Source organism: Amyelois transitella, chromosome 31 (assembly GCF_032362555.1).
Source record: "Amyelois transitella isolate CPQ chromosome 31, ilAmyTran1.1, whole genome shotgun sequence".
Taxonomy (NCBI): Eukaryota; Metazoa; Arthropoda; class Insecta; order Lepidoptera; family Pyralidae; genus Amyelois; species Amyelois transitella.
This window is the reverse complement of record NC_083534.1, coordinates 1,690,258-1,704,059: the sequence shown is the minus strand read 5'-3', so window position 1 is coordinate 1,704,059 and position 13,802 is coordinate 1,690,258. Positions and strand designations below refer to the sequence as shown.

At 36.5% G+C, this 13,802-nt stretch overlaps 2 protein-coding genes across 2 annotated transcripts; one reads left to right on the top strand and one right to left on the bottom strand.

Moving 5' to 3' along the window:
- Nucleotides 1–4,089: 4,089 nt before the first annotated feature.
- On the top strand, nt 4,090–7,252 carry LOC132903874 (uncharacterized). The gene has a single exon (XM_060953240.1). It carries the CDS (start codon nt 4,163–4,165, stop codon nt 5,306–5,308), a length of 1,146 nt encoding a protein of 381 aa, XP_060809223.1. The 5' UTR covers nt 4,090–4,162; the 3' UTR covers nt 5,309–7,252.
- Nucleotides 7,253–10,748: 3,496 nt separating this feature from the next.
- Nucleotides 10,749–13,775, bottom strand: LOC132903821 (uncharacterized). The gene has a single exon (XM_060953081.1). The coding sequence runs from the start codon at nt 13,773–13,775 to the stop codon at nt 10,749–10,751; it is 3,027 nt and encodes a 1,008-aa protein (XP_060809064.1).
- Between the last annotated feature and the right edge of the window lie 27 nt (nt 13,776–13,802).

Genomic DNA, 13,802 nt, shown 5'->3' with positions numbered 1-13,802 from the left:
AAGTTTGTAATACTGATTCGGAAAAATGGGACGACAAATTGTCTCCTATTAATACTACTTTTAGACCTTGTTTAGTTGTTGCGTACGAAACTATTATGGTGTTTAACCAATGCTCAAAACAAGTTGAATCGGACCAGCCATTGTTTGATCAGTAATACCTGGTTCCAGGTGGCCCACCCTCCAGCCACTGATCCCATAAATGTTCTGATTTGTAAACCACGTATATTAGTCTCATCATAATTGATGAGACAATCTGGAGAACAGATTCGTTGATTCGTTGGGGAAATTTTAGCACACTCGCTTGAAATATTTGTCGCTTGACAGTTGGAGATTTCTGACTTATGCCGTGTTATAACATTTCGCGCCCAATCTACTCCGGACAAGTTATCTTTGAGATGTAACTTATTTCTCTTCATAGGGTCTATTTCGGTCTTCAAACGTTCTTGTAACGAAATGCATGTAGAACATACGTCAGTTCTAGGCGAACCGAAACCAAAGTTGACTGTTACAACATCAACATAATTTGTTGTGTTAGAAATATTTCGAAAGAAACTTTGCTTTACTCTTAATTCTTCATCTCTTTCTTTATTATACATTCGCTACATCTTCCTGATATTTAAGCCTGATGGTAAGTAAATTCTGTTCGTATCAGATCTGCAATAATGACCTTTTTCGACAATGCAATTAGCATTGTCTTCAAATTCCGATTGATCAGTTTCAAATTCCAGAACAATTATCTCATCGCTGATGTCACTAGAACTAGTAGAAGGTGATCGCTTCCTTTTACAAGTTTTGTTCTTTCCTTTGGTAGCAGTTGGTGTCTTATTTTCTTTGCAATTTTTTTGGTTTTTCTTAGGTTTACGAATATTTTCTTTTTTTGGTTTTGTTTTGTTTGCTTTTCTTGCAGTTGAATCAATTTTTAGGCCGTGGCGACAAAATTTTTAGTGTTTTTTTTTATTTGAGATGTAGTGTTCAATTGGGTATTTATCTTCGACGTAGATGGTTGCACGTGTATGTCCATGGTAGAAATCTCATGTTTATTAACTTCAACGCTATATTCTTGCCGCTTTTCAATTTTACCCTGCACTGGAGCTGTCGAAATCAAATTTCTGTTCTCTTCGTTTGTTTTCAGTTCATTATCGTAAGTTTTATGCTGCAACAATGATACACTTTCATCGCTCGAATTAGCATTAAGTAAATTATCAGCTGTCTCAAACATGTGTTCAGGAAAGACATGCCTGTTTATGGCCAAACTCCGCTTGACTCGAACCCACTTACAATATTTCCTATTACTGCTTTCGTAAGCTTCGGCAAACAATTTAGCTACTTGATATTGCGTTACGCAGCATCCAGCATTAGTCCTTAAATATTTTTCTGTACTTTGGATATAATAAGTACTTAAAGGTTTAAAAAATGAAACGTCTGGAAGTTGTAACATAATGATTTCATGAGCTTTCGCTAAATACAAAGCTTCCAGGTTCTTTGAGAGCGTCGTGTGGCCATCGAGAAAAAGAAGTAGGTTCTTTGTTTTCCAATGAGGGCTTTACTGTATTGATAAAGTGTTTCAGCCATTCAACGAAAAGAGACGAGTTGATGTAGCCGGTTTCGAACACAGTGACAATGCTGCCAATAGGAGCGCCATTTGCTAATTCGAGCTTTTGTCGCATCCGTTTGAAAATTAACATTGGCGGTACAAACTGGTCAGATACGCTAGCACAACACACTGCAGTGGTATTCACTCTACGTTCTCCACTTGTAGCTGTACCAATTTGCTTCAATCCCTTTAGTCCTACGATTTTTTTAAGCTTATTTTTTTGTACTGTGGAATGCATTTTCATTCCAAGTCACTATTGTACAATTTTTTGTAATTTTAGAAAAACTTAACAAATGCTTTATACCTTCAACAAAATTAACATTTTTTATATCTACATGTTTTATTTCATAATAGTTTTTAAAATAAACTTTTACTGTTCCTATTTTAGTTGCTTTTAACATTTTACCATCTGGTAGTTTTCGGGATTTTTTAAATCTATGCAATTGGAAAAGTAGGATTCATTATGTTAAAATAATGGAATACACTATTATTTTAGTTCTCATTTAATAAAGAAAAAGTTACAACAACTAATTTATTACAGGCCATCCGCCATTAGACTCGTTTATTAACTAACTGCCTTGTACCTCGGGTAAAACAGACTCTAAATTTAGTAAACTTAACATTTCCCAAAGCTTTTGTTAATATATCAGCAATATTGTTTTCTGACTCTATTTTTACTACTTCAATATTTCCTTGCTTAACATTTTCATGTATAAAATGATAGTGAACTTCAATATGCTTAGAATTCTTTGTAAAGTTTCCATATTTAGAAATAGCTACAGCTCCTGAATTATCTTCATAAATTTTAACTGGTTTACAAACTTTACCAAACACATCATTTATTAAACAAACAAGAAATTTTAATTCATTTTTTTTTTATATATATTTATGTACAACAAGAAAAAATAGCAAAAAAAAAAACTTAAAATAAAGAAAAATTCAGTACAAGGGCACTACTTATTTCTAGAGAAATTTCTTCCAGCAGGCCCACGACAGGAAAGTGTAAAGAAAGGTATTGGCTTGTGTACATACCTAATATTTAATATATAAACTTACTGATATTAATAGACCTAAAACATATTATCATAAAGTTATAAATATCAAATAAATATATTAAATAAATAAACATACATGAATACAATATAATATAATATAAATACAATATAAATGAATAGTGGATGCATCACGACGACAACGACAGGTAGTGTTCTCTCACTCCCCTCTTAAAACCTGATAAGGATTTACTATCACGTACGTCTGGCGGCAAACAATTCCACAATTTGACAGCCTGGACGGAAAACGAGTGGCTGTATGAAGCAGTACTATGCTGTGGCAATTCCAGTAGGAGTCTGCGGTGCGATCTACAAGGCGCGTCAAGTGGGTTTTTGTAAGAAAATCTTTCGCGCAGGTAGGACGGGTAAGAAGGGTTATGGAGAATGTTATATAGGAGATTAAGAATTCTGGCGTTACGCCGGTAGCGGATAGGAAGCCATTTAAGTCGTTTTCGGAATTCAGACACATGGTCAAACTTTTTCAGGCCAAATATGAAGCGGATGCACAAATTTTGCAAACGTTCAAGTTTGTTCAACAAATCCTCGGTCACATCCAGAAAACAGACGTCAGCGTAGTCCAGAAGAGGCAAAATAAGGGAATGGCAAAGCGAAATTTTGGTCTGAATCGGTAAAAAGTTTTGAAGGCATTTTAGAGAGTGAAGGGAGTAATGCATTTTTCGACTTGTTTCAGCAATGTGTGAATTCCATGTTAAGGTGGAGTCTAATAAAACACCCAGGTTACTGCTTCTGATAAAGCTACATATTCAGCAAATGTAGAAGACTTTGTTACACTGCTTTGTTTCTTTGATTTGTAGTTGATAATGTTTCCAAACAATTTAATGACAAATCCTGTAGTAGATTTTCTATCCAAAATATCTCCTGCCCAATCAGCATCCACAAAACAATCCAGAGTATCAGCATTACAGTTATTACAATATGTTAATTTTAGATCTTTTGTCAAATACTAATACTTCAAAACTCCACTTGCCGCTTGGTGGCGCTTCTTGGCTGTTTACTTTTTACTTCGATCCACAAAGTTTATTTATTTAAAATTGGTTAATCAGATATTTTTAAGTTGCAGTAGTGTAGAACTGATAAAGTGAACGTTGAAGATCGTATATTCGTTAAAAGTTAATCGACCTTATCGCGTTTTAATTATCTGTAAACGCATAAACTTAGTCATCGTTTGATCCCTGTTTCCTCTAATACACATCTGTTTTGCGGGCTATTCTACACAAGTGACTAAATTTGGTGAATATTTAACGATACAAAGTGCAAAAGTGATCTCACTAGTGATAAAAACAAACTTAATATTTACACGTCATATCAATCAATTTTGCATTATCACTATAGTTCGAGTTTTTTCGGGGTAACGCCATCTATTGTATTAGTCTCACACTAAATAATTCAACCCACGGCGGTCGCTTCTGCTAGTGGCAGCGTGCGTATACGCTTCGCAGCACGTTTTCTTGCGCTTCCTCCTATCGCTTGAAATATTTTCACCGCTTCCCACAAGATGTCGCATAGTAAAATTGAAGAAATTTTTTGCGCTGCATGCAGAACTCATCTGTCTGCCGTACATAACTTCCTAAAATGTTGCTCCTGTAAGGACTCCTATCACATCGAATGTCTCAACATCAAAAAAGATCAATATTTGGAATTTACCACCGATTTACTCTCCACCTGGAAATGTCCGTCCTGTAATAACGTGACGAGGCGTGCTGGATCTAATCTGAACACACCGGTACGGACTACTCAAATTCCTCATAATGATTCCTACCTAGACAGCATGGATGTGTCCTTCTCCGGCCGAGATTCCCGCGCTGCATGCCCCCCGAAGCCTGTAACCGAAGATGGTTTCGAATCCTTCTCTCGTGCGTTGTTTTGTAAGATGAGTGAATGGCAGGGCGAAATAAATGGCAGCGTATCTAGCCTCAGAGGGGAACTGAAATCATCATTATCTGAAATCAGGAACGAAATAATGTCGTTGCGAGCTGAGCAACATAAAATAAATAATCACGTGTCATTGTTGACACAAGACATTTCTCATCTGAAGTCCTCCGTAGAGTTCTGCAGCAACGAACACGAAGATATAAAAAAACGGTTGGCAGATGTCTCTGGCAGGTGTGTGGACATGAACCCGGCTGTGCTGGGTCTGGAGCATAAAGTGGATTTGTTGGAGCAACAAGCGCGTCAATGCAATCTGGAGATCTGCAACGTGCCAGAAAGGCGGAATGAACACCTGCCTGGAATGATTGAGGCCATGAGCTCTTCTCTCAACATCCCCATTCCTGCTAGTGAAATTGTCTCCATTCATAGGGTACCGCACGTTAGAAGTGACAGCAGCAAACCGAAGAATATTATTGTAAAATTCACCACGCGCACGCTTCGCGATAACGTGTTAAGTGCCTACAGAAAAGCGAAGGGACTTACCTCCAGCAAAATGGGCGTACCTGGCACTTCTGTTAAAATTTACTTAAATGAGCACCTTACATTAAAAAAGAAGCACTTATTTCGCCTATGCCGTGATGCCGCAAAGAAGAATGGCTTCAAATATGCATGGGTTAAAAATTCTTCAATTCTTGTACGTGAACGCGACGACTCACCGGCTTTTGTCATTAGAACAGAATCTGACCTGGAAAAAATCGTATCGAACACTTAGTGTTATTGTTTACTCATTTACACCTAAAATTACGTTTTATTTTCTAGTATACTTCAAACTTAGTAGTAATCTTACATATTATAACTGTATATATTTGATTTTTAAAATTATTTACTCAACCATTCACGCTATTTTTGCAATATTATGTTTAGTTAATCTTATAACCAGGGTGTCAATTAACTTACCAAATTATGTCAGCAAATCGACCAGGGAGCATATTATTTCTCATGTATTTCATAGTATGACTGTATTCCGCATAAACTTGCTTAACAGAATGTTTCTGACACTTTTGCCTATTTCTCATAGTACGTTAATTACAAACTACTTTAAACACAAACATATAATTCTATTATGTCAACACGAACACAAATATTTCACTTTTGTTTATGGATAGTAAGCTGTCAATTTATTATCAAAATTGTGGCGGTATCAGAACTAAACTTCAGACAGTTTATATGAACATTCTCTCGTCCACCTACGACATTATTGTACTAACCGAGACCTGGTTGACGCCGGAAATTTTCAATAATGAATTTATTGATGAGCGATATATCGTTTTTAGGTGTGATCGCGACCGGCTAGCTACAAAAAAAGAGGATGGTGGGGGAGTTATGGTGGCTATTTTAAAAGGTCTGTGCCCGGCCGAGCTCGACTTATCCCACATTGCTTCTGATACAACTCAGCCGTCATGTATTGAACACTTGCTAGTAGAAATTCCTGGCAGAGATAACAACTCTCGACACGTTATTAGTGCTGCGTACATACCACCCTGGGCTTGCGTTTCCGCTTATGAAAATCATTTTAATTTCCTTTTGGAGGCATTAAATAATACTAACATGAAAAACATTTTCATAATTGGGGATTACAATCTAAATGAATTAAATTGGACCTATTCAAATACAAACAACCCCAATGATGGTATGATACATGAGGTTACCTCGTCTCGAAGTCTTCTATTAGATGACTGTATGGCTAATTTGGACTGTAAGCAATATAACTATTTACGCAATGTGAATGATAGGACCCTCGACTTAGTTATCAGTAATACGACATGCTCTGTTCAACCTCAACCCTTATCTCTCGTCCCGCCCAACAATCATCACCCCCCCTTCGTCTCATATATGTCTGCGCCCACCCCAACTAAATCACTTTTAAAGAAACCTTTTGTAAAAAACAACTTTTATAAAGCTGACTATAAAACAATAAATGATGAGATAGCAATTATTGATTGGTCCGAGGAACTTGGCCCATTAACTGCCAGCAACGCAGTTGACTTATTTTATAACAAAATTAATAGTATAATTAAGAAAAACACGCCTTTATTATATTCTAAATCGTCTAATTTTCCTATTTGGTTTCCTCAATCTCTTATTAATATAGCGAGAAAAAAACAAAAAGCATGGGTTAAATGGAAAAAGTATGGTAACATCTCGGATTATGAAAGTTTTTCGTATTACAGAGGCATGTTTAAGGAGAAATGTTCTAGAAGTTATCGTGAGTATATGCTCTCAGTTGAAAATAACATCTCTACCAATATAAAATACTTTTGGACCTATATTTCAAATCGTAAAGGTAAATCTAGCATACCATCCGAAATGAAACTTAAAGATGAGAAATCCACTAACCCTGAGGTAATTTGTGATATGTTCTCAAATTACTTTAAGTCCGTCTTTGAACCTAGGTCTAATAAAATTGATAACTGGCAGCCCTCGGCTGATTTCGGCGACAACTGTGATATTATATCTAACTTATTCCTCACTGAGGAAAAAATCCTCAAAGAACTCGAGTTGTTAAACACATCTAAGGGCGCTGGTCCTGACGGAATCCCTCCATACTTTCTAAAGCAAACGGCCAATACCATATTTATACCACTACATATAATTTTTAATAAATGTTTAACGGAAGGCTTCTTCCCTGATATTTGGAAAAGCGCATATATTATTCCCGTGCACAAAAACGGTTCCAAACAAGATGTTCAGCAATATCGACCCATCTCCATCCTTCCCGCCTTATCTAAGCTGTTTGAGCGGCTCGTTCACAATGGAATATATCCTGCGCTTCATAAAATTGTTATTCCGGAGCAACATGGTTTTGTGAAGTGTCGCTCTACCGTGTCTAATTTAATTTCATTCACATCAACTTTGTTCGAGAACTTTGACAGCGGGGCACAGGTTGACGCCGTATACACCGATTTTCAGAAAGCCTTTGACAAGGTAGATCACGAAATTCTCTTGAACAAAATCGCCTTCAACGGAATACGCGGTAATTTGCTACGCTGGTTTCAGTCTTATATTACCAGCCGCACTCAAACGGTAGCTATCAATGGCTATCAATCTGAGCCAGTGTATGTTTCCTCTGGAGTGCCGCAGGGTTCCATTTTGGGACCATTATTATTCATTATTTATATCAATGACATTAAGACTTGTTTTCAGAAATCTGAATTTCTTATGTACGCTGACGATCTAAAGGCCTATAGGTCTATTAATACAATTGAAGATTGTATCTCCCTTCAATCAGATCTAGATAGGTTAACTCAATACTGCTTTGTGAATAAATTACACCTCAGCATACCTAAATGTAACTTTATAAGTTTCACTAAAAATATTAATATTATCGATTTTGATTATAAACTTAACAATGTGTCATTAAGTAAGGTCATATCAGTAAAGGACTTAGGCATAATCCTTGATGAAAAGCTCTGTTTGGATACTCACGTTCAAAATATTACAAACAAAGCATTTAAAATGTTTGGATTTGTCCTCAGATCTTCCGTTGACTTCAGGAAATCATCAACTTACCTGTATTTGTACAAATCTTTAGTAAGATCACAACTAGAATATGCGGTGTCGGTCTGGAATCCCTACTATCAAAAATACATTACGGCGATTGAGAAAGTTCAAAAAAAGTTTTTACGCACCATGCATTATAAATGTCACCGACGCTATCTTAGCTACTCTGAACTGCTTTCCAGGTACAATTTGTTGACTCTCGAATCAAGACGTAAATATCTTGAAGCGGTCTTGCTATTCAAAATATTACATGGCAAAATTGACTCTCTTAACATTGTTAACAAAATTTCATACACTGTCCCTAGAAGATGTGTCCGGCGTGCAGCCCGCTCTCGACGGCCACTCTTCTATTTCGCCATTTGCCGAACAAATTCTGGTCGGCGTTCACCTATGCGTTGTATGGTTGAGTCCTATAATAAGTTTTTTGATGGAAAACTTGACATATTTGCTTGCAAATTGTATGAATATAAAAAAACACTCACCTCAATTTTATGCACACTGGATGCAAATTCATCTGTAACTTATTAGTAATTTCTGTTTATTTCGTAAATTCTTTATTAAGTACATTTTATTTTTTGTCAACACCTCTTATAAATTTTCTTATCTTTTCTATCATCTTTTTCATTAAAACTATTAATTTTAATCACGCAGCCTGGTTGACCCTCTTGTGGCAACTTTCTGTTTAAAAATTAATATTAATCTGTGAATAACGCTGTGGGTTATATAATTACTTACTCATGTTATATTTAATTATAAGTTATTTAAGACCTATTATATAACTGTTTGTTGTTCCTAAATAAAAAAAAAAAAAAAAAAAAAAAAAAAAAAACTCTCAAAGCATACTTAAAATGAGTTTCATTGTAACAATTTTGAAATCGGCTTAAGCAATTCACACTGTGAGATATATCGGGTCTAGTACCTGAACTAATATATAAAAGGGCACCAATCAAATTTCTATATTTTACATCCTCATTAATATCAGATTGTTCCAATTTTAAGTTTATTTCCATAGGAGTTTTAAACAATTTTGTATTCTCAATATTATATCGTTTAGCTTAAGACTCAATATATGATTTCTGACTCAAGGTTAGGATATTATTTTTATTATACATATATTCAATATAGTTTTTCACCTTATCCATATCCTTCATTTTAAACCTTTCAGGCTATTTATATCCTCAATTACTTTTACATTTTCACAACATATTAATAAGTCATCAACAAATAAAAGAATATAAACATTTAAGTTGTTCTCCCTTTTAACATACAAACAATAGTCATATTTACTTCTACGAAAACCATAATTAGTCAAGAAATCATTAAAACATTCATACCAAGCACGAGGACTTTCTTTTAAACCATACAATGCTTTATTTAATTTATAAACTTTATCAGTTCCATTTTCATATCCGATTGGTTGCTTTACGTAAACTTCAGATAATACTTTACCATTGAGGAATGCTGTTTCAACATTCATTTGATGTATAACTAAGGAATTTTGACAACAATAAGATAATAGTAATTTAAGTGTCGGCATTTTAGCAACAGGAGAATAAGTATTATCAATACAATTGTTTTGTTGAAAACCTCTTACGACTAACCTTGCTTTGTATTCATTTTCGCTTTTCCTTTTATAAACCCACTTCACATCAATTACCTTTTTGTCCTTGAGAGGTTTGTTAACTAGAGTCCATGTGTTATTTTTGATTAAACTGTCCATTTCTCTATTCATTGCTTCTTTCCATTTCATTGCTTCATTACATGTAGTCGCCTCCTGAAAATTAGTTGGAACCGAAGCATCGCAGTAGTTACAGGATATGCAGTAATAACCGAATTCTTCATCAAAACGAAGTGGAGGTTTTACTTGTCTTCTTGATCTTCTATTTTGTTCTTCATCTTCACTTCCTGCTACACTTGTTTCGTCATTGTCAGGGTATTTTATTGTATTTTTTCTTTTATCTTCCTTTGCCTTTTCTTTTAGTTTATATTCAGTATTATTTTCTTCCTCACTTTCATAACCACACAGTTTAACATCTTCTTCAATTATATCACAATTTCTAGCAATAATAACTCTGTTGTTAATTAACACTCTGTACCCAGTATCAGTATAGCCAAGTAAAACTCCAACTTTGGCTTTCTTATCCCATTTAGACTTTCTCAGTTGTTCGGGAATCCTTACAAAAACTCTACTTCCATACAATATTAAATTTTCTGATAAAAGACATCTACCCATATCCATTAATGTGCCATTATATCTCTCTGCTGTTCCATTTAATTGATGAACATATGCTGGACAGGGTTTTATTACTATTCCTTTCTCTTTTGCGAACTGAAAAACTTTTGCATTCATATATTCCTTCCCATTGTCACATCTGAGTTCTTTTATCATTTTTCCTGTCAAGTTCTGTACCTCATTTACATATTGCACCAAGTAGTCATACACCTCATCCTTTGATCGGATCAATAAACTTTGGTTAATTTGCTGTAATCATCAATAAAATTCAAATTCAAATTCAAATTCAAAATTCAAAATTTATTTATTTCGGATAACAGGATCCATTTGTTTAGTAACAATGGTACTTATAAATATGTTAGTATAAAAACATAGACAACACAAAAAGAAATAAAAATAAAAACATAAAAAAATAAAATCAGTAAATCATGTACTTGCGAGGCACTCCGTGCGGATGATCACGTACACCAATACGACAGTCTTCTATTTCCGTCATCACCCGGACGAAGTGTCTCAGCAGAGGTGCATTGAGATCCTGAGCCACTATTTTCAGGATACTGTTTTCACTCCCCCGCACCCTCCTTAGCATAGATGACACTCTCTTTCTAATTATGGCATGAAACCCATCCGTTTGGGCCTGAGCAAACATACCGGAGGCGCTGCAAAAGCGAGGGAGTTTCAACATCATCCTGAAAATGTTATTATACTGTATGCGCAGTGTATTTAGCGATTTTTTAGTGTAACTAAACCAAAGGCTGCCCGTGTACATACTCTGACAGTAGGCTTTAAAGAGTGTTATTTTTACTTGGTCTGAACAACGGGCGAACCTTCTTATCAGCATATTTCCGCGAATCGCCAGAGACCTGCGCTCCCTCTCTATATCTGCATCGTCCCTAAGGTCATCAGTGAGAATATGTCCCAGGTAACGGAATTGATAAACACGCGTCAATTTCACCCCGTTTAATACGGGGGAGATGTGTTCAGGACATTTACCACCGGCCTTAAAGATCATGTACTGACTCTTCTTAACATTGTATATGAGACCATGTGCCTTGGCATATGACTCACATACCTCTAACAGCTCTGCAATGGCCCTCACAGTCGGTCCCAGCACCACCATGTCGTCTGCGTAACTAAAGTTGTTAGCATTAACACCCCCCACCCAGCATCCGACACGCCTGCTGCTAAGCTCAACTATGAGATCATTAACATACAGGTTGAAGAGTGTAGGAGACGATATCCCCCCCTGTCTCACTCCACACTCCAACCCGTATGGCTCAGAGATACTGTTCGACCATTTCACAGAATTGGTTTGGTTTGCATACCAATACCGAAACAAATTAATCAACTGAACCGGTATACCCCTGTCCCTCATTTTTCCCCAGAGCACATCGTATGAAACGAGATCGAAGGCTTTGGAGAGATCTAAGAAACAGGCGTACACCGGTGTCTTGCGGTTGGTGTAATAGTGGACGGTGTGCTTGAGAGCCAGAATTGCGCTTTCAGTGGATAGTTTCGGTCGAAAACCGAACTGGGCGTCGTGTATTTTTAGGTACTTCTGTAAACAAGAATCAAGCAAACCGTCCAATACCTTGGCCACGATAGTTGCGAGAGAGATTGGACGATAATTGTTTCTATCTGAGATGTTACCTGTCTTGTTTTTAGCTATTGGCACAACTATTGTTTTCATAAGATTAGCTGGTAGGTACGAATGTCTAAAACACATATTAAAAAACAAAGACAGGACCCTCGGCAGATGACTCCCCGCATACTTCAAATGCTCAATACTAAGTCCGTCGTGCCCCGGGGACCTGCCTCTGCACATACCCGTTATTATGTCATTTACATGACCCGCAGTAAACAAAAGCAATGGCTCAATCCCCGGGTGACTCAGAACAGCATCAAAACCTGCAGTGGATTGACCCAGAGGGGACCGCACCTGAAAATGTTCTCTGAACATGTTTGCGATCTCCTCAGCGTCGCTCTTTCCGTCTACACACACAGGCAGTCCCGGTCCCTTACCCAGTACATTTGTGGCCTTCCAAAATTTCCCAAAATTCTTATCCGCTCTTAATTTTGCTATTTTGTCCATTTTGATTTGGTCCTGATTGTTTTGGCACCATTTTAATCTACCCTTGTAAATTTTCCTAGACTCACACATTTGATCGTAAAATGGGCCTGCGGCCGGCCTATTATGGAATACCCATATGCCAAATCTGAACCGGGCCTCCCTGTGTGCGTCTCTCACATGGCTATTCCAACCACACAATACCTTATTTTTGACAACCATATTACATTTATGACGTTCTTTAGTTTTGGTTGCCGCTTCTGTTAATATGAGAACTATCTGTTCATACATCCCATCCAAGATACGTTTATGATCCGCCAAGTCACATGACCCGCTGCTACACTCCTCCAATTCCTTAGGTAAGTCAATATCTCGCAAACACGCATGGCAAAGGCTCTGGTATCTATTTATTTGTGAGTCATCCCTTTCACCCCAAATTACAGCGGAACCCGTTACGCCGCGGGTCATGAGTTTGGGGCTCACGATGTCCATATTGCATTCTACAAACAATGGTAAATGATCAGAGAGAAAGACATCCTCAAGTACACTGACCCTCACAATCGACATCATTGCTGATTGGGATACCACACTATGGTCCAGCCAACTCCTCGTCCCGTGGTAGGAGTCGGAAAAAGTATATGTTCCCGAGTCAACACCTAACATGTCTACATCCGCACAAACCCATAATCTATCCGAGCAGAAGTTATAAAGCTCAGTATAAAAATATTCATTAGGATCTGCATTAAAATCACCTAACAAGTAAACGGTTTCGACATTACAACTCGCCTCAATGGCACTAATTTCACCTAGTACTTCAGTAAAAATCGGCAAGTTATTATGACATCTAGTTGGCATGTAAACTGAAAATACCAGAATATCCCGTCCTCTAAGAGTAAGTTTAACCGCCAAAAAGCTTAAAAAATATTTTTTTCCATTATATCCTGTAGTCTGATGTGGCCCATTTAAATCTGTATGTACTATCTCTAATATGTTCTCTGCTTTTCGTCGATTATTTTGAAATGGTAAGTTATGCATTTTATTTTCAATACATATTGCACATTTTAAATATTCATATTCAATACTTTTAGGTAATCCTTCTAATGACTCATTTTTACACATTAATTCCAAATTTTTTAAATTAATATGGCCCATAGTGCGATGTAGTTTTTCTTTTATACTCATATTTGCTTGCAATATTTCTTCGTACATGTAACTTGTCATCTTATACAGTCTCTCATCCTTAATTGCAATGGCCATAACCTTTCCATAATTGTTATAAATTTTTGACAATCTCCCACTTGAACAGATTGAATGTTTGTCAGTAATTTTGGAGTAACTCAATAGATTTGCCTTCATTTCTTTTACATAAAAAAACATTTGTCAGAGTAACTTCAGATTTTTGTC

Coding starts and splice junctions, on each gene's coding strand:
- LOC132903874 (XM_060953240.1), top strand. CDS start 4,163: ATGTCGCATAGTAAAATTGAAGAAATTTTTTGCGCTGCATGCAGAACT.
- LOC132903821 (XM_060953081.1), bottom strand. CDS start 13,775: ATGTTTTTTTATGTAAAAGAAATGAAGGCAAATCTATTGAGTTACTCC.